Source organism: Neomonachus schauinslandi, chromosome 6 (assembly GCF_002201575.2).
Source record: "Neomonachus schauinslandi chromosome 6, ASM220157v2, whole genome shotgun sequence".
In the NCBI taxonomy this organism is placed as follows: Eukaryota; Metazoa; Chordata; class Mammalia; order Carnivora; family Phocidae; genus Neomonachus; species Neomonachus schauinslandi.
The window spans coordinates 23992829-24016407 of NC_058408.1; the positions used below are offsets into that span (position 1 = coordinate 23992829).

Genomic DNA, 23579 nt, shown 5'->3' on the forward strand with positions numbered 1-23579 from the left:
CTGATTTCTTACAATATATGGTACTTATCTTAAGATGATTAATTCTCAATGCCCTTCTTTCTATTATTCACTATATTGGTTTAAGAAGCACTGGTAGTCTCTTTCATAAATACATTGACATTTTTATTTTTTATTTTTTTATTATTATTTTTAAGTTTTCACTTAAATTCCAGTTAGTCAGCATACAGTGTAAGATTAGTTTCAGGTGTACAATATAGTGATTCAGCAATTCCATACAACACCCAGTGCTCATCACAAGTGCCCTCCTTAATCCTCATCTCCTATGTGTGGGTTTTTGTATTTTATTGTAGCCATTTTGACAGATATGAGGTGGTATCTCATTATGGCTTTGATTTGTATTTCTCTAATGATGAGTGATGTTGGGCATCTTTTCATACATGTTGGCCATCTGTAGTCTTCTTTGGAAAAATGTACATTCATGTCTTCTGCCCATTTTTAATTGGATTATTCACTTTCCAGGTGCTCAGTTTTATAAGTTCTTTCTATATTTTGGATACTAACCCTTTATCAGATATGTCATTTGCAAATATCTTCGCCTTTTAGTTTTGCTAATTGCTTCCTTCATTGTTCAGAAGTTTTTTTAAAATTTTTTTTGTGATGTTAATCACCATACATTATATTATTAGTTTTTGATGTAGTGTTCCATGATTATTGTTTGTGCATTACACCCAGTGCTCCATGCAGAACGTGCCCTCTTTAATACCCATCACCAGGCTAATTCATCCTCCCACCCCCTTCCCCTCTAGAACCCTCAGTTTGTTTTTCAGAGTCCATCATCTCTCATGGTTCAACTCCCCCTCCGATTTCCCCCCATTCATTCTTCCCCTCCTGCTATCTTCTTCTTCTTTTTTTTTTTCTTAACATATATTGAATTATTTGTTTCAGAGGTACAGATCTGTGATTCAACAGTCTTGCACAATTCACAGCACTCACCATAGCACATACCCTCCCCAGTGTCTATCACCCAGCCACCCCATCCCTCCCACCCCACTGCCCATTCCAGCAACCTTCAGTTTTTTTCCTGAGATTAAGAATTCCTCATATCAGTGAGGTCATATGATACATGTCTTTCTCTGATTGACTTATTTCGCTCAGCATAACACCCTCCAGTTCCATCCATGTTGTTGCAAATGGCAGGATCACATTCTTTTTTATGGCTGCATAATATTCCATTGTATATATATACCATATCTTCTTTATCCATTCATCTGTTGATGGACATCTTGGCTCTTCCCACAGTTTAGCTATTGTGGACATTGCTGCTATAAACATTGGAGTACACATACCCCTTCGAATCGCTACATTTGTATCTTTGGGGTAAATACCCAGTAGTACAATTGCTGGATCGTATGGTAGCTCTATTTTCAACTTTTTGAGGAACCCACATACTGTTTTCCAGAGTGGTTGCACCAGCTTGCATTCCCACCAAAAGTGTAGGAGAGTTCCCTTATCTCCACATCCCTGCCAACATCTGTTGATTCCTGACTTGTTAATTTTAGCCATTCTGACTGGTGTGAAGTGGTATCTCAATGAGGTTTTGATTTGGATTTCCCTTTGGCCAAGAGATGCTGAGCACTTTTTCATGTGTCTGTTGGGCATTTCATGTCTTCTTTGGAAAAATGTCTGTTCATGTCTTCGGCCCATTTCTTGATTGGATCATTTGTTCTTTGGGTGTTGAGTTTGATAAGTTCTTTATAGATTTTGGATATTAGCCCTTTATCTGATATGTCATTTGCAAATGTCTTCTCCCATTCTGTCGGTTGTCTTTTGGTTTTGTTGACTGTTTCCTTTGCTGTGCAAAAGCTTTTTATCCTGATGAAGTCCCAATAGTTCATTTTTGCCCTTGCTTCCCTTCCCTTGGCCATGTTTCTAGGAAGAAGTTGCTGCGGCTGAGGTCAAAGAGGTTGCTGCCTATGTTCTCCTTTAGGATTTTGATGGACTCCTGTCTCACACTGAGGTCTTTCAACCATTTTGAGTCTATTTTTGTGTGTGGTGTAAGGAAATGGTCCAGTTTCATTCTTCTGCATGTGGCTGTCAATTTTCCCAACACCATTTGTTGAAGAGACTGTCTTTTTTCCATTGGACATTCTTTCCTGCTTTGTCAAAGATTAGTTGACCGTAGAGTTGAGGGTCCATTTCTGGGCTCTCTATTCTGTTCCATTGATCTATGTGTCTGTTTTTGTGCCACTACCATACAGTCTTGATGATGACAGCTTTGTAATAGAGCTGGAAGTCCGGAATTGTGATGCCACCAGCTTTGCTTTTCTTTTTCAACATTCCTCTGGCTATTCGGGGTCTTTTCTGGTTCCATACAAATTTTAGGATTATTTGTTCCATTTCTTTGAAAAAAGTGCATGGTATTTTGACAGGGATTGCATTAAATGTGTAGATTGCTCTAGGTAGCATTGACATCTTCACAATATTTGTTCTTCCAATCCATGAGCATGGAACGTTTTTCCATTTCTTTGTGTCTTCCTCAATTTCTTTCATGAGTATTCTATAGTTTTCTGAGTACAGATCCTTTGCCAATTTGGTTAGATTTATTCCTAGGTATCTTATGGTTTGGGGTGCAATTCTAAATGGGATCAACTCCTTAATTTCTCTTTCTTCTGTCTTGTTGTTGGTGTATAGGAATGCCACTGATTTCTGTGCATTGATTTTATATTCTGCCACTTGACTGAATTCCTGTATGAGTTCTAGCAGTTTTGGGGTGGAGTCTTTTGGGTTTTCCACATAAAGTATCATATCATCTGCAAACAGTGAGAGTTTGACTTCTTCTTTGCCAATTTGGATGCCTTTGATTTCTTTTTGTTGTCTGATTGCTGTGGTTAGGACTTCGAGTACTATGTTGAATAGCAGTGGTGATAGTGGACATCCCTGCCACATTCCTGACCTTAGGGGGAAAGCTCAGTTTTTCCCCATTGAGAATGACATTGGCTGTGGGTTTTTCATAGATGGCTTTTATGATATTGAGGTATGTACCCTCTATGCCTATACTCTGAAGAGTTTTGATCAAGAAACGATGCTATACTTTGTCAAATGCTTTTTCTGCATCTATTGAGAGGATCATATGATTCTTGTTCTTTCTTTTGTTAATGTATTGTATCACATTGATTGATTTGTGGATGTTGAACCAAACTTGCAGCCCAGGGATCAATCCCACTTGGTCGTGGTGAATAATCCTTTTAATGTACTGTTGGATCCTATTGGCTAGTATTTTGGTGAGAATTTTTACATCCATGTTCATCAAGGATATTGGTCAGTAATTCTCCTTTTTGATGGGGTCTTGGTCTGATTTGGGGATCAAGGTAATGGGGGCTTCATAAAACAAGCTTGGAAGTTTTCCTTCCATTTCTATTTTTTGGAACACTTTCAGAAGAATTGGTATTAATTCTTCTTTAAATGTTTGGTAGAATTCCTGTGGGAAGCCATCTGGCCCTGGGCTTTTGTTTGTTGGGAGATTTTTGATGACTGCTTCAATTTCCTTAGTGGTTGTATGTCTGTTCTGGTTTTCTGTTTCTTCCTGGTTCAGTTTTGGTAGTTGATTCATCTCTAGGAATGCATCCATTTCTTCCAGGTTATCTAATTTGCTGGCATAGAGTTGCTCATAATATGTTCTTATAATTGCTTGTATTTCTTTAGTGTTGGTTGTGATGTCTCCTCTTTCATTCATGATTTTGTTGATTGGGTCATTTCTATATTCTTTTTGATAAGTCTGGCCAGGGGTTTATCAATCTTGTTAATTCTTTCAAAGAACCAGCTCCTAGTTTTGTTAGTCTGTTCTACTGTTCTTTTGGTTTCTATTTCATTGATTTCTCCTCTGATCTTAATTATTTCTCTTCTCCTGCTGGGTTTAGGCTTTATTTGCTGTTTTTTTTCCAGCTCCTTTAGATGTAGGGTTAGGTTGTGTGTTTGAGACCTTTCTTGTTTCTTGAGAAAGGCTTGTATTGTTATATACTTTCTTCTTAGGACTGCCTTTGCTGCATCCCAAAGATTTTGAACAATTGTGTTTTCATTTTCATTGGTTTCCATGAATTTCTTTAATTCTTCTTTAATTTCCTGGTTGACCCATTCATTCTTCAGTAGGATGCTCTTTAGTCTCCATGTATTTGAGTTCTTTCTGACTTTCCTCTTATGACTGAGTTCTAGTTTCAAAGCATTGTGGTCCAAAAATAGGCAGGGAATGATCCCAATCTTTTGGTACCAGTTGAGACCTGATTTGTGACCTAGGATGTGATCTATTCTGGAGAATGTTCCATGGGCACTAGAGAAGAATGTGTATTCCGTTGTTTTGGGATGGAATGTTCTGAATATGTCTGTGAAGTCCATTTGGTCCAGTGTGTCATTTAAAGTCTTCATTTCCTTGTTGATCTTTTGCATAGATGATCTGTCCATTTCAGTGAGGGGGGTGTTAAAGTCCCCCACTCTTATTGTATTGTTGTCAGTGTTTCTTTTTGTTAATTGCCTTATATAATTGGCTGCTCCCATGTTAGGGGCATAGATACTTACAATTGTTAGATCTTCTTGTTGGATAGACCCTTTAAGTAGGATATAGTGTCCTTCCTCATCTCTTATTACAGTCTTTGGTTTAAAATCTAATTTGTCTGATCTAAGGATTGCCACCCCAGCTTTCTCTGGGTGTCCATTAGCATCGTAAATGGTTTTCCACCCCCTCATTTTCAATCTGGGGGTGTCTTTGGGCCTAAAATGAGTCTCTGGCAGACAGCATATCGATGGGTCTTGTTTTTTAATCCAATCTGATAGCCTGTGTCTTTTGATTGGGACATTTAGCCCGTTTACATTCAGGGTAACTATTGAAAGATATGAATTTAGTGCCATTGTATTGCCTGTAAGGTGACTGTTACTGTATATTGTCTGTGTTCCTTTCTGGTCTATGTTGCTTTTAGGCTCTCTCTTTGCTTTGAGGACCCCTTTCAATATTTCTTGTAGGGCTGGTTTCGTGTTGGCAAATTCCTTTAGTTTCTGTTTGTCCTGGAAGATTTTTATCTCTCCTTCTATTTTCAATGACAGCCTAGCTGGATATAGTATTCTTGGCTGCATGTTTTTCTCAATTAGTGCTCTGAATATATCATGCCAGTCCTTTCTGGCCTTCCAGGTCTCTGTGGATAGGTCTGTTGCCAATCTAATGTTTCTACCATTGTAGGTTACAGATCTCTTCTCCCGAGCTGCTTTCAGGATTTTCTCTTTGTCTCTGAGACTCGTAAGTTTTACTATTAGATGTCAGGGAGTTGACCTATTTTTATTAATTTTGAGAAGGGTTCTCTGTGCCTCCTGGATTTTGATGCCTGTTTCCTTCACCAAATTAGGGAAGTTCTCTGCCATAATTTGCTCCAAGATACCTTCTGCTCCTCTCTCTCTTTCTTCTTCTTCTGGGATCCCAATTATTCTAATGTGTTTTGTCTTATGGTATCGCTTCTCTCTCGAATTCTGCCCTCGTGATCCAGTAGTTGTTTATCTCTCTTTTTCTCAGCTTCTTGATTTTCCATCATTTGGTCTTCTATATCACTGATTCTCTCTTCTGCCTCATTTATCCTAGCAGTTAGTGCCCCCCTTTTTATTGCACCTCATTAATAGCCTTTTTGATTTTGACTTGGTTAGATTTTAGTTCTTTTATTTCTCCAGGAAGGGTTTCTCTAATAACTTCTGTGCTTTTTTCGAGCCCAGCTAGAATCTTAAAATCATGATTCTGAACTCTAGGTCCAACATCGTACTAATATCCGTATTGAGTAGGTCCCTGGCAGTCGGTACTACCTCTTGTTCTTTTTTTTGAGGTGATTTTTTCTGTCTTGTCATTTTGTCCAGAGGAGAATAGATGAGTGAGAGAACAAAATGCTAACAGGTAACAATGTCCCCAGAAAATATACTCTAAACAAATCAGAAAAGACCTGAAACCAGGGGAAAAGAAAGGGAAAGAAAGAGAAAAGAAAAAGAAAAAAAAACAAAAAGAAGAAGATAAAAACAAACAAAAACAGAACAAAACAAAAAAACAGAATATGATAAAATATGATCAGGCTGGTGCATAGATCAGTGCCACACACTAGATTTTGGGTGTATTTTGGTCTGTTAGATGAAAGTGCCTCCCAAAATTTTAAAGAAAGAAAAACTTATATATGTACAAAAATAAGGGTTGATATGATGAAGGGATGGAATATGACTGTAAAGATGAAAGTTATAAAAAATTTTATAGAAGGAATTGATAAGATAAGAAGTTGTTTGAAAAAAGAAAGAAGAGCATTTAAAATAAAGGGGGGGAGAGAATGTGATCAGGCAGGAGACTAGAACAAAGCCATATACTAAAGATTTAGGGTATATTTTGATCTGTTAGAAGAAACTATATCTCAAACGTTTAAAAGAGAGAACAACATATATATATGCCAAAAATAAGGGTAACTACTATGAAGGGATAGAATATGACTCTAAAAATGAAAAATAAAAATGTTTTTTAAAAAAGGGATTGATAAGATGTTGGTTGAAAAAGGGGAAAAGAAAAATTTAAAAACAAAGACAGTTAAAAAAATTAACTTGGAAAGACTAAAGAATCATGGTAAAAAAGCCATGGATTCTATGTGCAGTATTCCCCTAGCTCTCGAGTTCTGCTGTTCTCATTGATCAGTAAACTTGGTCTTGGCTGGCTGTCCTTGCTGATCTTCTGGGGGAGGGGCCTGTTGCCATGGTTCCCAAATGTCTTTGCTGGAGGTGGAATTGCCCCGCTCTTGCCCAGTCCGGGCTAAGTAATCTGCTCGGGTTTGCTCTCAGGAGCTTTTGTTCCCTGCAAAGTCTCCGTACAGCTTTGGAGGCCGATAGTGAAAATGGCGGCCTCCCAATCTCTGCCCCAGAGGAGCCGAGAACTCGGGGCCCTGCTCCTCAGTGAGCCCTCAGAGAAAAGCAGTCAGTCACTCCCGTCTCCCCAGTCTCCAGCCACACCCGTGCTCACCCGGCCTGTGACTGAGCATTTCTATCTCTGGCACCCAACCCCGTGTGGAGTCTCCAAAACCCAGCAAATCCCTGTAGTGTGCTCCTGCACCTCTCCTCCCAGGGGAAGAAGGGGAGTCTCCCTGGATCTGCCACTTGTTGGGTCCCTGCTGGAGGAGCAGTGGCCCAACTGTGCCGGGGATCACGTTTTATGGCAACCCCGAGCTGAGAGCCCACTCCTCGGCTCTGTCTCTGCAGCCAGCTTCCCCGCTCCGATACCTGGGAGCTCTACCGCACTCAGGGACCCTGGTCTTTCTGTGACCCCGAGGGTCCTGAGACCACACTGTCCCGCGAGGGTTCCACCCTCCGCTTAGCCACTGGAGTGACATCCCTCAGCGGAGCAGACTTCTAAAAGTTCCAATTTTGTGCTCCGCGGGTCTATCACTTGCCAGAAGCAGCTGACGGAGGCCCCTCCCCCGCCGTCTATCCTCCCAAATATCACCTCGGATTCACTTCTCTGCACGTCCTACCTTCCAGAAAGTGGTCGCTTTTCTGTTCAGAGAGTTGTTGCTATTCTTTTCTTTGATCTCCTGTTGAGTTCGTAGATGTTCAGAATGGTTTGATCCCTATCCAGCTGAATTCCTGAGACCAGAGGAAATCCAGGTCTCCTACTCCTCTGCCATCTTGCTCCTATTCAGAAACTTTTTATTTTGATGTAGTCCCAGTAGTTTATTTTTCCTTTTATTTCCCTTGCCTCCGGAGACATACCTAGAGGGAATTTGCTACAGCTGATAATATATTGACATTTTTGGTTTCAAGCTCTTGCTCTGGTTGCCAGCTGGACACATCAGAATGGTGCTATTAGGAAGCATTTGTGCACCTTCTCTGCTATGACTGTAGCTCCTGTGTTATCATTCCTTTTCAAATAATATTGCCAAATATGGCATCCAGTACATAAAACTAAATTTCAGAGTTCATAAAACATGGAGTCATTCTTTCTTTCTTTCTTTCTTTTCTTTTTTTTTTTTTAGGGCTTCCTTGTGCACCACCAGAATATGTGGTTCTACATAGTATTCCACCTCGCAAATCAGACACTTACCAGTATGGAGAAGAAATAGTGTATGAATGTGTCGAAGGTTTTGGGATTAATGGATCTGCATCTATAAAATGTTTAGGAGGAAAATGGTCCCATCCACCAAAATGCATAAGTATAGTGCATTTAATTTTACTCTAAGGTTGATCAATATTCTTAATTCAGAGCATAAATGGTACAAATATGAAACCAGACAGTAATTCTAGAATTTAACAAGGTATCTCTGGAAAGTTGTGGAGTCTGGTAGAGAACTAATAACCCTAGGAATAATAAAAGTGTGACAGCATGAGCCCAAATTATTTCACTTTCATGTTGCTTTGTGTGCACATTCAACAACCTCTGATAAACGTCCTCAGACTCCTCATCTCCGTTCCTGGACCACAGCTGGTCCCTGCTCAGTGATCTCATCATTATTCAATTTACTGTTAGTTTATCAGTTATCTCCTTATAAGTATACAGTTTTCTAAGATATTTGACATAATTAAAAGTAACAGATTTTGACAGAAGCAAAAAATACAAATACATACATAATGTAGGTGGCTGGTATGGGCAAAAAAGAATTTGAATGGAAGAAGTGTGATATCAAGCATTACATGTATCCCTATCTTTTCAGGCTTCCAACATCATCATCCCCATGTTTTACTTTTGATAAACATAGGACTACTCAATATAATTAAATCAGAAGACTTCTAACACATTTTTTCAACTTATAACAGTGCTCATTGGTTTGATGTGTACCTATTACTCTACATTATAGTTATTGGTCATTATGTATTTTAAAAGATTTACTGAACAAGTACATATTCTTTTCTTTCAGAAACAGACTGTTTTGGCTTACCCGATTTTGGTGATGCCATACCCATAGGCCCAATGAAGGAATCATATAAGTCAGAAGAAAAAGTGACTTATAAATGTCCAAAATATTATGAAATCGATGGACCCAATTTTGTACAGTGTATTAAGAGCCAATGGATAGGAAAGCCAACATGCAAAGGTACTTCAATAAAATTTTAGAATCTATTTATCAAAATGCCTTAAGTAATATAATATAGAATTCCCTCTAACATCATTTAAACAATGGACATAGATTATTTTTTAGGCCAGGTCAAAGAAGGTTTATACTTTAACATAAAGGGATGAAATGGTGTACTCAGTCGTTAATCTTAAAGCCCAACGGTTCTCAAACTATGGTCTCTGGAATAGCAGCATCAGCATCTTCTGGGAAATTGTTAGAAATGCAAATGTAAATTCACTGGCTCATTCAGACCTGTTGAGTCAAAAACTCTGAGGCTGCAACCCTGGAATTGTCTTAACAATTTCCAAGGGATTCGATGTATACTCCAGTTTAGGAACCATAGCCAGAAGCTATTACCTTTACATCCACCTGAATCTCACTGGTGAATTATACATTACTCATTGAAATGTCTTTAAGAATTTGCAAAAAGGGCGCCTGGGTGGCTCAGTCATTAAGCGTCTGCCTTCGGCTCAGGTCATGATCCCAGGGTCCTGGGATCGAGTCCCACATCGGGCTCCTTGCTCGGCGGGAAGCCTGCTTCTCCCTCTCCCACTCCCCCTGCTTGTGTTCCTGCTCTCACTATCTCTCTCTCTGTCAAATAAATAAATAAAAATCTTTAAAAAAAAAAAAAGAATTTGCAAAAAAAATGGGGGCACCTGGGTGGCTCAGTTGGTTAAGCGACTGCCTTCGGCTCAGGTCATGATCCCAGGGTCCTGGGATCAAGCCCCACATCAGGCTCCCTGCTCAGTGGGAAGCCTGCTTCCCCCTCTCCCACTCCCCCTGCTTGTGTTCCCTCTCTCGCTGTCTCTCTCTCTCTGTCAATTAAATAAATAAATGAAATCTTTAAAAAAAAAGAATTTGCAAAAAAAAAATTATTAAAGAGTGTTCTTATAAATTATACATTTATTGTTCTGTTATTTTTCCACATCTCCTGTTTGGATCCTCAGTTAATCATCTTTCCTTCAACTATAGTATTCTTCAAAGTATGTTAATTCTTCATTTATTCTCTAAGAAAGTGCCTGTGTTTATTTTTCTAAGGTCCTAAAATTACATTCATAAACAGGATGATTGTAAGCCAAAATCTAACATCAAATAATCTTTTTATTATTATTATCTTGTGGTTTATAAGTTTATATTGAATTTATGTAATTTGTAATATTGATTTTACTAAAAAAGGGAAATGTCCAGAAAAACTCTCATTTTCAAAGAAGCTTAAATCTTATCAAAAGATACTGCTTTATCTCTCTTTCTTCAATCCTATATGTAAATTTCTTAAAATTAACTCTTTCATGACAGATGAACTGTTGATTTTAAATCCCCCTTCAGATATATTTGGAATCCTGTTCGTTGATTTGCTACTCAAAATGATCATTACGTTAGAGATGCTACTTTTTTCTTTCTATTCAGATATTTCCTGTGAGAATCCACCCAAAGTGAAAAATGCTATTATACTAAGTGAGAAGCCTACTTATCTACCTGGTCAGAGCGCCCGTTATGAATGCATCAAACCTTTTGAACTGTTTGGGGAAGTAGAAGTGATATGTTTAAATGGGACCTGGACACAACCCCCTCAGTGTGCAGGTAAAGTATCTTATTTCCCCTCAAATTTTAGAGAATATATTAAGGACTGGATATGTCAATATAAATATATAATGACATAGTTCTTATGGAATCTTTTTTTTATCTCAAATAAAATGATGGTGCTTAAAATCCAATTTTTTCTTTTTGTGGACTGCATAGTGATATCTATTTATTTTATGAAAGATTTGGCCAGATTAGGACAGTTGGAATCATAGAAAATTCTCTTTTTTTTTAATTTTTATTTTTAGAGAGAGAGAGTGTGAGCATGAGTGCGAGCAGTGGGGGGAGGGGCAGAGGGAAAGGAGAGAGAGAATCTTTAGCAGACACCACACTGAGCGTGGAGCCTGCTGTGGGGCTTGATCTCACAACCCTGAGATCATGACCTGAGCAGAAATCAAGAGTCAGACATTTAATCGACTGAGCCACCAGGCACCCAGAAAATTCTCTATCTTAAGCATTAAGATACTTAGTTATTTCCTGAGGAATAAATGTATTAAAGATATGGGGGGGGGCGCTGAGTGGCTCTGTCAGAGCAGAACCTGCTTCCCCCTCTGTCTGCTGCTCCCCCTGCTTGTGCTCTCTCTCTCTCTCTGACAAATAAATAAAATCTTTTTTTTAAAATGATATGCTGAGGATATTTGACAGCTCTATGAAATTTCACTTTGAGACACACAATCAACAACTGGGGCATGTTCATAGAATCTGATATAAATTTGGGCTTCTTCAGCATGTGGACTATATAAAGGTAGGTTACTAGCTGAGCTCAACCAGAGAATTAGTGTATATAGAAAAAAAGTCTGAGAACTTGGTCATAGGACACACCAGTAATTAGAGTTTAGGAAATAAGAGGACCCAACAAAGGAGATATTATAGCTGCTTGTTTGTCAAATCAGCTTTTGCCCGGCATATATATTTTCCAATCTTTTACTTTGAGCCCACCTATGTTTTCATGTTGAAGTTAGTTTCTTTTAGTTGCCATATAGTCGGCTCTTGTTTATGTATCCATTCTGCCATTTTCAGTCTTTTAACTGAAATATTTAAGCCATTTACACTTAAAATAATAATTGATAGATTAAGGGCTGTGTCAGCCATTTTATTATTTGTCTTCCATTTCTTTCCTCTATTTCTCACTCCCATTCTTTTTTTGGCCGTGCCTGCGGACTTTTGGAACATTTTAAAATAATTTTATTTTGATATGTCTTTGTTGTTTTGGAGCATATCTCTTTGTATAGCTTTATCCGTGGTTGCTCAAGGTATTAAGATGCACATAATGCTTGTCACCTTCCCCCCACCCCCGTTTTGACATTTTACCACTTCAAGTGAAATGAGGAAACCTTACTTCCGCTTAGGTCCATTCACACTTCCACATTTTATTTTATTTTATTTTATTTATTATTTATTGATTTATAGAAAGAGAGAGAGAGAGTGAGTGGAGTGGCAGAAGGAGAGGGAGAGAGAAAATCTTAAGCAGACTCCACACCCAGTTTGGAGCCTGACACAGGGCTCAATCTCACAACTCTGAGATCATGACCTGAGCTAAAGTCAAGAGTGGACACTTAACCAACTGACTGAGCCTCCCAGGCGCCCCTACCTTCCCCACATTTCCAACATATGTTTCTTAAGTATTTCTTCTACATATACTGAACACCTTATCAAATGATATAATGTTTCACAAACATCAAACATAACAAACTCCTTAGGAAAAAAGAGTCCATTATATTTACCCTTATTTTTTCAGTCCATTGCTTGTTTGTTTTTTTCCCTTCATGAAGTCTCAATCCTCTCTCTGTTATCTTTTCCCTGATATTTGAAGAATTCCTTTAGCAATCCTTTAAAGATAGATCTGCTGGAGATAAATGTTCTGTTTTCCTTTGTCTCAGAATATCTTCTTTTCTCCCTTAAACCCTAGAGGATAGAATCACGGTATATAGCATTCAGGGCTGACGGTTCTTTTCTTCCAGCACTTGAAAAATGTTGTCACTTCTTTCTGGCTTGATGGTCACAGATGAGAACCCCACTAACATTTGAATCCTTTTTCCCTTAGAGGTTTGCATAATTTCTATGTAGCTGCTTTTGAGATTTTTTTCTTTCTCTTTAGCTTTCCTCAGTTGAATGTGGCTTATCTTGGCATGAATTTCTTTGGGTTTGTCCTGTTTGGCTTTTTCAATATGAATGTTTATGCCTTGTGCCCAATTTGGGAAATTTTCAGTCAGTATTTTTAGAAGTTTTTTTGGTTTTGTTTTTAGTCTATTTTCAAAGTGAGTAATTTGTATTCTGTATGCAAGTTTATTTATCCTTCTGTCATCTGTAATCCATGATTGAGCCCATCCAGTGAGGTTTTTGTTTTAAATTCCATTATTATATTTTTTAGTTCTATAATTCCCACTGGAATTTTAAAAACCATCGTCAAATAATTCCAGTATCTGTGTCAAAGAAGTGTTGTGATCTGTTGATTGTCTTTTCTCTTTTGAGATTTTCCTGGTCCTTGGTATGATGAGTGATTTCCAATTGTGTTCTAGACATTTCAGGTGTTGTGTTAAGATTCTGGATTTTATTGAAATCTCTTATTTACCAGGCCTCCACTACTGCAGAGTGCAAGTCCAGGCTTCCCACTTGGCCTCCACTGACACCATGGAAAGGGGAGAGGTGTCTTGTTTCCTGACTGTGGATAGAAGTCTAGGTTCCACCCTTGACCTCTGTTGATCACTGTTGGTCTCTGATCAACGTGGGGAGAGAGTTGGTCAAGGTTTCTTCTGTTTTTCAGGAGTAATTCAACTATTGTAAAAAGAAATATTTCTGTCTTCCTAGAATACTCCTTTCCTGAGCCTTTGGCTAACGAGAGCAGACAATTCTTGGAACTTTTTTTTTTCCCTGAACTTGATATCATTTCTGGGTTCCAGCCTTCTTCAGTGCCCAGTCAAGGATCCATAGGAGGCAACATGAAAACCCAAACAACTCACTGCAGTATAATTCCTTGAATACCAAGGCCTCTGATCAGATCGACGTCTTCTCTACATCCTTCACCATCTCTTTTGTTGGTTTTTATAATTTTAGTGATACTGAGCAGAAGGAATAAGCAGAAAGGTCTCTACCTCATCATGTCCAGAACAGGAAGCCAGCAATTCTCTTTCCCATTATACAAATGTGTAATTCTTTGACTTTAATTAAAGAAGTTGATGTTCCCTTTATAAAGTAAATGAAAATCAATAAGCAATAACTAGAGATCCAATAGACACTGCAGTATGTTGTATGTAACAAGAAAGTTTCTTTGTTTCCATTAGCTATCCATCTGTCCAGTATTTATTCAGTAAGAAAAACATTTTTTAACACCAGAATACGTAAAGCAGATATATTTGTTAATGCTTCATGTGTGCTTTCATGTGGGATAAAAGGAAAGCCTTAGAATTGTAATTCTCAGTTTAAGTGATTAAAATTTCTTCAATGGGGGTGCATGGGTGGCTCAGTTGGCTAAGCGTCTGCCTTTGGCTCAGGTCATGATCCCAGGGCTCTCTGCTCAGCGGGGAGTCTGCTTCTCCCGTTGCCTCTCCCTCTGGGCTTGTGCTCTCTCTCTCGCTGACTCTCTCTCTCTCAAATAAATAAATATTTTTTATTTGTCAGAGAGAGAGAGGGAGAGCACAAGCAGGGGAAGCTGTAGGCAGAGGGAGAAGCAGGCTCCCTGCTGAGCAAGGAGCACAATGTGGGACTCGATCCCAGGACCCTGGGATCATGACCCGAGCTGAAAGCAGATGCTTAACCGACTAAGCCACCCAGGCGTCCCAAATAAAATCTTTAAAAAATAAAATAAAATAAAATTTCTTCAGTGAATCCTTTCTGTCAACAGAAATCACAGGTCTTGATATTGAATATTGTGCTATATTTTTATTTGATTTATTTTAACCTGTTTTTCTTTGGTTTTTCAATAAATCAAATAAATATTTTTTTTTTAGATCCTAAAGGAAAATGTGGGCCTCCTCCACCTATTGACAATGGAGACATTACCTCATTCCCATCATCAACATATGCTCCAGGATCATCAGTAGAGTACAAATGCCAGTCCTTCTATGTACTTCAGGGATACAAGACCATAAGATGTAGAAATGGACAGTGGTCATCACCACCAAAATGCTTAGGTAAATATTTCAATATTCTCATGGGTCCTGGGAAAATCAGTATAATAGGTGTTTTGCTGTTATTAATATAATGTTCATGGATTAACAAACATTTGTTGAATGCTGACTACCAAATACTAATGTGTGAAGAAGAAAAAGTTGGGAAAAAAAAATTCTTGTTCTAGCAAGATATCCTTAAGTGAAAGGACTCGATTTCTTCATGTTAAAATTGACATTGTGAATCTTTGATTATAACATTTAATTATCACACCTTAAACATAGTACCTCATTTTACATCATTAATCATTTAAAGTGATTTAAATCAACACGATGGGTTTTCAGTGAATTGGTTTGGAAAAGGTTTTGAAAATGAAGCCCTGGGCCAGTGTAGAAGATTCTACTTGAAAGTCTGAAATTCTGGGGCACCTGGGTGGTTAAGCGTGTGCTTTCAGCTCAGTTCATGATCCCAGGATCCTGGGATGGAGCACCACGTCAGGCTCCCTGCACAGCAGCGAGTCTGCTTCTCTCTCTCCCTCTGCTTCTCCCCCTGCTTGTGTGCTCACTCTCTCTCTCTCTCTGTAAGTGTCAAATAAATAAATAAAATCTTTTAAAAAGTTTCGGGGGGAGGAGCAAGATGGCGGAGGAGGAGGAGACCTAAATTTGGTCTGGTCCCAGGCGTTCAGCTAGATAGGGATCAAACCATTCTGAACACCTACGAACTCAACAGGAGATCAAAGAAAAGAATAGCAGCAACTCTCTGAACAGAAAAGCGACCACTTTCTGGAAGGTAGGACGTGCAGAGAAGTGAATCCGAGGCGATATTCAGGAGGATAGACGGCGGGGGAGGGGGCCTCCATCAGCCGCTTCTGGCAAGTGATAGCACAGCGAAGCACAAAATCGGAACTTGTAGAAGTCGGTTCCGCTGAGGGACGTTGCTCCAGTGGCTAAGCGGGGGGTGGAACCCTCACTGGGACACTGTGGTCTCAGGACCCTCAGGGTCACAGAAAGACCAGGGGTCCCTGAGTGCCACAGAGCTCCCAGCTATCAGAGCGGGGAAGCTGGCTGCAGAGACGGAGCCGAGGCGCGGGCTCTCAGCTCGGGGTTGCCATAAACCGTGTTCCAAGGCACAGCCAGGCCACTGCTCCTCCAGCAGGGACCCAACAAGTGGCAGATCCAGGGAGACTCCCCTTCCTCCCCCAGAAGAAGCGGCACAGGAATGCACCGCAGGGATCTGCTGGGTTTGGAGACTCCACACCGAGTCCGGTACCAGAGATAGAAACACCTGGTCAAGGCCGGGTGAGCACGGAGTGCGGCTCTGGGAGCTCACTGAGGAGAGGGGCCCTGAGTTCTCGGCTCCTCTGGGGTGGAGATTTGGAGGCCGCCATTTTCACTCTTGGCCTCCAAAGCTGTATGGAAAGCTTGCAGGGAACAAAAGCTCCCGAGAGCAAACCCGAGCTGATTACTTAGCCCGACCCGGCAAGGGCAGGGAAATTCCGCCTCCGGCAAAGACATTTGGGAACCACGGCAACAGGCCCCTCCCCCAGAAGATCAGCAAGAACAGCCAGCCAAGACCAAGTTTACCGATCAATGAGAATGGCAGAACTCCAGCGCTAGGAGAATACTGCACATAGAATTAATGGCTTTTTTCCCATGATTCTTTAGTCTTTCAAATTTTTTTAATTTTCTTTTTCTTTTTTTTTAATTTTTCTTTTTCCCTTTTTCAACCAACATTTTATCAGTCCCTTTTTTAAGAATCTTTTTTATTTTTCATTTTTAGAGTCATATTCTATCCCTTCATAGTAGTTAACCTTATTTTTGGTATACATAGAAGTTGTTTTCTCTTTAAAATTTTGGGATACAGGGGATGCCTGGGTGGCTCAGTCAGTTAAACATCTGCCTTCAGCTCAGGTCATGATCCCAGGGTCCTGGGATCAAGTCCCGTATCAGGCTCCTTGCTCGGCAGGGAGCCTGCTTCTCCCTCTGCTGCTCTTCCTGCTTGTGCTCTCTCTCGCTATGTCAAATAAATAAATAAAATCTTTTAATAAAATAAAATAAAATAAAATTTGGGGATACAGTTTCTTCTAACAGACCAAAATATACCTTAAATCTCTACTGTATGCCTTTGTTCTAGTCTCCTGCCTGATCACATTCTCTCCCACACCCCTTTTTTTTTTAAATTTCCTTCTTTCTTTTTTCAACCAACTTCTTACCTTATCAATTCCTTTTATAAAATCTTATAATTTTCATCTTTACAGTCATATTCCATCCCTTCATCATATTTACCCTTATTTTTGTACATATATAAGCTTTTCTTTCTTCAAAATTTTGGGAGGCAGTTTCTTCTAAGAGACCAAAATATGCCCAAAATCTAGTGTGTGGCACTGATCTATTCACCAGCCTGATCATATTTGATCATATTCTGTTTTTTTCATCTTTTTCTTTTCCTTTTTTTTTTTTTCTTTTTTCTTTCTTTCCCTTCCTTTTCCGCCCATTTCAGGTCTCTTTTGTTTAGTGTATATTTTTCTGGTGTCGTTCTTACCCTGTTAGCATGCTGTTCTCTCATTCATCTATTCTCCTCTGGACAAAATGACAAGACAGAAAAAATCACCTCAAGAAAAGAACAGGAGGTAGTACCAACTGCCAGGGACCTACTCAATACGGACATTAGTACGATGTCGGATCTAGAGTTCAGAATCATCACTTTAAGGATACTAGCTGGGCTTGAAAAAAGCATGGAAGTTATTAGAGGAACCCTTTCTGGAGAAAGAAAAGAACTAAAATCTAACCAAGTTGAAATCAAAAAGGCTATTAATGAGGTGCAATAAAAAGGGGGGCACTAACTGCTAGGATATAAGAGGCAGAAGAGAGAATCAGTGATATAGAAGACCAAATGATGGAAAATCAAGAAGCTGAGAAAAAGAGAGATAAACAACTACTGGATCACAAGGGCAGAATTCAAGAGATAAGCGATACCATAAGACAAAACAACATTAGAATAATTGGGATCCCAGAATAAGAAGAAAGAGAGAGAGGGCAGAAGGTATATTGGAGCAAATTATGGCAGAGAACTTCCCTAATTTGGGGAAGGAAACAGGCATCAAAATCCAGGAGGCACAGAGAACCCCCCTCAAAATCAATAAAAATAGGTCAACACCCAGACATCTAATAGTAAAACTTACAAGTCTCAGAGACAAAGAGAAAATCCTGAAAGCAGCTCGGGAGAAGAGATCTGTAACCTACAATGGTAGAAACATTAGATTGGCAACAGACCTATCCACAGAGACCTGGAAGGCCAGAAAGGACTGGCATGATATATTCAGAGCACTAAATGAGAAAAATATGCAGCCAAGAATACTATATCCAGCTAGGCTGTCATTGAAAATAGAAGGAGAGATAAAAATCTTCCAGGACAAACAGAAACTAAAGGAATTTGCCAACACGAAACCAGCCCTACAAGAAATATTGAAAGGGGTCCTCTAAGCAAAGAGAGAGCCTAAAAGCCACATAGACCAGAAAGGAACACAGACAATATACAGTAACAGTCACCTTACAGGCAATACAATGGCACTAAATTCATATCTTTCAATAGTTACCCTGAATGTAAACGGGCTAAATGTCCCAATCAAAAGACACAGGCTATCAGATTGGATTAAAAAACAAGACCCATCAATATGCTGTCTGCCAGACACCCCCAGATTGAAAGTGAAAGGGTTGAAAACCATTTATGATGCTAATGGACACCCAAAGAAAGCTGGGGTGGCAATCCTTAGATCAGACAAATTAGATTTTAAACCAAAGACTGTAATAAGAGATGAGGAAGGACACTATATCCTACTTAAAGGGTCTATCCAACAAGAAGATCTAACAATTGTAAGTATCTATGCCCCTAACATGGGAGCAGCCAATTATATAAGGAAATTAATAACAGAAGGTAAGAAACACATTGACAACAATACAATAAGAGTGGGGGACTTTAACACCCCCCTCACTGAAATGGACAGATCATCTAAGCAAAAGATCAACAAGGAAATGAAGACTTTATATGACACACTGGACCAAATGGACTTCACAGATATAGTCAGAACATTCCATCCCAAAACAACGGAATACACATTCTTCTCTAGTGCCCATGGAACATTCTCCAGAATAGATCACATCCTAGGTCACAAATCGGGTCTTAACCAGTACCAAAAGATTGGGGTCATTCCCTGCCTATTTTCGGACCACAATGCTTTGAAACTAGAACTGAATCACAAGAGGAAAGTTGGAAAGAACTCAAATACATGGAGGCTAAAGAGCATTCTAATAAAGAATGAATGGGTCAAACAGGATATTAAAGAAGAATTTTTTAAAAAATCATGGAAACAAATGAAAATGAAAATACAACTGTTCAGAATCTCTGGGATGTAGCAAAGGCGGTCCTACGAGGAAAGTATATAGCAATACAAGCCTTTCTCAAGAAACAAGAAAAGTCTCAAATACACAACCTAACCCTACACCGAAAGGAGCTAGAGAAAGAACAGCAAATAAAGCCTAAACCCAGCAGGAGAAGAGAAATAATTAAGATCAGAGAAGAAATCAATGAAATAGAAACCAAAAGAACAGTAGAACAGATCAATGAAACTAGGAGCTGGTTCTTTGAAAGAATAAGATTGATAAACTCCTGGCCAGACTTATCAAAAAGAATATAGAAATGACCCAAATCGACAAAATCTTGAATGAAAGAGGAGAGATCACAACCAACACCAAAGAAATACAAACAATCATAAGAACATATTATGGGCAACTCTATGCCAGCAAATTAGATAATCCGGAAGAAATGGATGCATTCCTAGAGATGTATAAACTACCAAAACTGAACCAGAAAGAAATAGAAAACCTGAACAGACCTATAACCACTAAGGATATTGAAGCAGTCATCAAAAATCTCCCAACAAACAAAAGCCCAGGGCCAGATGGCTTCCCATGGGAATTCTACCAAACATTTAAAGAAGAATTAATACCTATTCTTCCGTTCCAAAAAATAGAAATGGAAGGAAAACTTCCAAACTCGTTTTATGAGGCCACCATTACCTTGATCCCCAAACCAGATAAAGACCCCATCAAAAAGGAGAATTACAGACCAATATCCCTGAGGAACATGGATGTAAAAATTCGCACCAAAATACTAGCCAATAGGATCCAACAGTACATTAAAGGATTACTCACCACAACCAAGTGGGATTTATCCCTGGGCTGCAAGTTTGGTTCAACATCTGCAAATCAATCAATGTGATATAATACATTAATAAAAGAAAGAACAAGAATCATATGATCCTCTTAATAGATGCAGAAAAAGCATTTGACAAAGTACAGCATCCCTTCTTGATCAGAACTCTTCAGAGTATAGGCATAGAGGGTACATACCTCAATATCATAAAAGCCATCTATGAAAAACCCACAGCGAATATCATTCTCAATGGGGAAAAACTGAGAGCTTTCCCCCTAAGGTCAGGAATGTGGCAGGGATGTCCACTATCACCACTGCTATTCAACATAGTACTCGAAGTCCTAACCACAGCAATCAGACAACAAAAAGAAATCAAAGGCATCCAAATTGGCAAAGAAGAAGTCAAACTCTCACTGTTTGCAGATGATATGATACTTTATGTGGAAAACCCAAAAGACTCCACCCCAAAACTGCTAGAACTCATACAGGAATTCAGTCAAGTGGCAGGATATAAAATCAACACACAGAAATCAGTGGCATTCCTATACACCAACAACAAGACAGAAGAAAGAGAAATTAAGGAGTCGATCCCATTTACAATTACACCCAAAACCATAAGATACCTAGGAATAAATCTAACCAAATTGGCAAAGGATCTGTACTCAGAAAACTATAGAATACTCATGAAAGAAATTGAGGAAGACACAAAGAAATGGAAAAACATTCCATCCTCATGGATTGGAAGAACAAATATTGTGAAGATGTCAATGCTACCTAGAGCAATCTACACATTCAATGAAATCCCCATCAAAATACCATGCACTTTTTTCAAAGAAATGGAACAAATAATCCTAAAATTTGTATGGAACCAGAAAAGACCCCAAATAGCCACAGGAATGTTGAAAAAGAAAAGCAAAGCTGGCAGCATGCTAGGCGGCATTTGTGAAGGATGGGATGGCTGGTTGATAGACACTGGGGAGGGTATGTGCTATGGTGAGTACTGTGAATTGTGTAAGACTGTTGAATCACAGACCCGTACCTCTGAAACAAATAATACATTATATGTTAAAAAAAAAAAAAAAGAAGAAGATAGTAGGAAGGAAAAATGAAGGGGAGGAAATCGGAGGGGGAGATGAACCATGAGAGACTATGGACTCTGAGAAACAAACTGAGGGTTCTAGAGGGGAGGGGGCTGGGGGGATGGGTTAGCCTGGTGATGGGTATTAAAGAGGGCATATATTGAATGGAGCACTGGGTGTTATATGCAAACAATGAATCATGGAACACTACATCAAAAACTAATGATGTAATGTATGGTGATTAACATAACATAATAAAATTTAAAAATTTTTTTTCAATAAAAATTTCAAAAAAAATCTTTAAAAAAACGTCTGAAATTCTGTTTTCAATGTTTTATCTTTTTTTTTATCTTCAGAGGCCTGTATAATATCAGAAGACACAATGAGAACACATAATATACGATTTCGATGGTCTTCTGAGCCAAAACTTTATTCTAAAACGAGGGATGTTATTGAATTTGAATGTATCCCTGGACATTATAAAAAGACCCCACTGCATACATTCCGAGCCACCTGTCGGGAAGGAAAACTGACGTATCCTCAATGTTGGTAATACAGTGGTGAAGATGCAGTCCTAAAATTAAAATATGTACATTTACTCAGAATTTTTCATTATCAATCCAATTCTCAGTTTATTTTGTCAAGTATTGTGTAACTCATTTATATTCATAAATCAGAAGTTGTATTAAATATTATGTGGATGATGTAATTATAATCAGAGAGATGAATAAATCACTTCTTAAAAGCGCCTCATTAAAACTTGGCAAACCAAAATTCTTTGTGTCCCACTCATAAAATATCTATGGCAAGAAATTAGATTCAATCACTCCAGTGCCTACTTCCATCCATCTTTCCCTCTTTCTCATACCTTCTTCCATAACTTCTGGGGCTGCCTAAGACTCTCCATTTCAGAGGAAATGGTTGAAAATGCTTTTCTCCATCTTTAATATAATTTTACTTCAAAAATATATAAAAACATAACTATGTCATACCTATGTTAGTAATAAGATGTAAGTAATTATTAACTTTTGCTTATCTACCAGATATAAGCGGTTATTATCTACTTTTGCTTATCTATCAAATGATGAAATGCAAGATCTTCTACAAGATGGCTATCTAGCACACATAAAAATTCAAACAAATCATAAAGAGAAATTAGAATCTAATTGGGTACATACCTGTCATAATATAACATGAAAAGTGACCCAAAAAATCTGACATCAAGTATAAACACACACATGCACACACACACACACAAATACATAGTATGCTTTGAACACACAAAATGTGTATAGAACAAAGATTGTCAGGAAGTACAATAAAATATTTATAATAACTACAGTTGAATTTAGAGATGCTAAGGGTAAGAGTTGGTGGTTAAGTCCTTAAGGCTCACCTGTATTTTCCATGTTTTCTGTCTTTAATATGTATCAGCTTTGAACCACAGTAAAGGTGGTTATTTTAATGGGGTGCCTGGCAGGCTCATCCAGTGGAGTGTGCTCACGATCTCAGGGTCGTGAGTACGAGCCCCACGTTGGTGAGTACGAGCCCCACGTTGGGTGGCAAGATTACTTAAATATGTAAATAAATCTTTTTAAAAATAAAATAAAATAAAGATATATTAAAAGTAAGGCAATATATGTTGAGAATTATGGGGACCTCTTTGGTAATGATCTTCAAAGCTAATGACATCTTCATGATTTGGTTTTGGAAACATTCAACCACAAGAGTCTGAAATATGATTTTTATGTTCATACATTTCAAACAACATAATTAGTTAAAATCACTTGACTGTAAACATTTTTAACTTCTCAAAAACATGAAAACTTTAAGATGAAAATAAAGATATAATTAAGGTAAATATATTTTAAGGTGATATCTTGTTACTTCATTTTGCATCAAATCAAGTGGCATTCTTAGAATGAGTAACCTGGCTGTCTATAATGGAGCCAGTTTATCTAAATCTGAATCACAAGTGACAGCCAGGTTTCTCATGTTTAAAGGACATTGTTACAATTGGCAAGTTATCTTTGCTGTTAATATTGGTATATATACTATTTCTCCAAAACCTTTCACCTAATGCTTGTGGAATTTATTTAGGACACTTAACCTGTAATCAGTATAGCCTATAACTAATCGTTTTCATTGTTGGCTACAAAATAGTGATTTTTAAGACAAATTCTATTCTTTTTCTGCACTTATTAATTGTCTTATGTAAAGGTAAGTGTTAATTTGCCAACTCCTTAAACTTTTACCTAAAAAGATTTGGTAAATCTTTATTTTTGCTCTTTAATTTCCAATTTTTGGAATAAGGACTTGATGATAGTGACCTGTGATGGCTTTAAAGATTTTTTCTTTTTTTTTTTTTTAACGTTCAATCAGCATGGATTCATGAATTTTTATTTATTCAATTTGTCACAAACAATTATAGTTATTATTCTTTGAAGCTCGAATTATCCCAAATTTGGCTAGTGAGTGCCTCTTGAAACTGGCTCCTGATTGCTTTGTTATACCCACTAGTCTTTGAGTGTTTCATTTC

General features: G+C 38.4%; 1 protein-coding gene across 1 annotated transcript in view; it reads left to right on the top strand.

Moving 5' to 3' along the window:
• CFH (complement factor H) overlaps positions 1-21799 on the top strand; it is a 106060-nt gene extending 84261 nt beyond the window's left edge. The window contains exons 15-19 of the mRNA XM_044916050.1: positions 7986-8162; positions 8865-9041; positions 10470-10643; positions 14591-14773; positions 21397-21799. Of these exons, the coding sequence (XP_044771985.1) occupies positions 7986-8162; positions 8865-9041; positions 10470-10643; positions 14591-14773; positions 21397-21593 (908 nt within the window). The 3' untranslated portion in view covers positions 21594-21799. The remainder of the gene's footprint in view (positions 1-7985; positions 8163-8864; positions 9042-10469; positions 10644-14590; positions 14774-21396) is intronic.
• The last annotated feature ends 1780 nt before the right edge of the window (positions 21800-23579 follow it).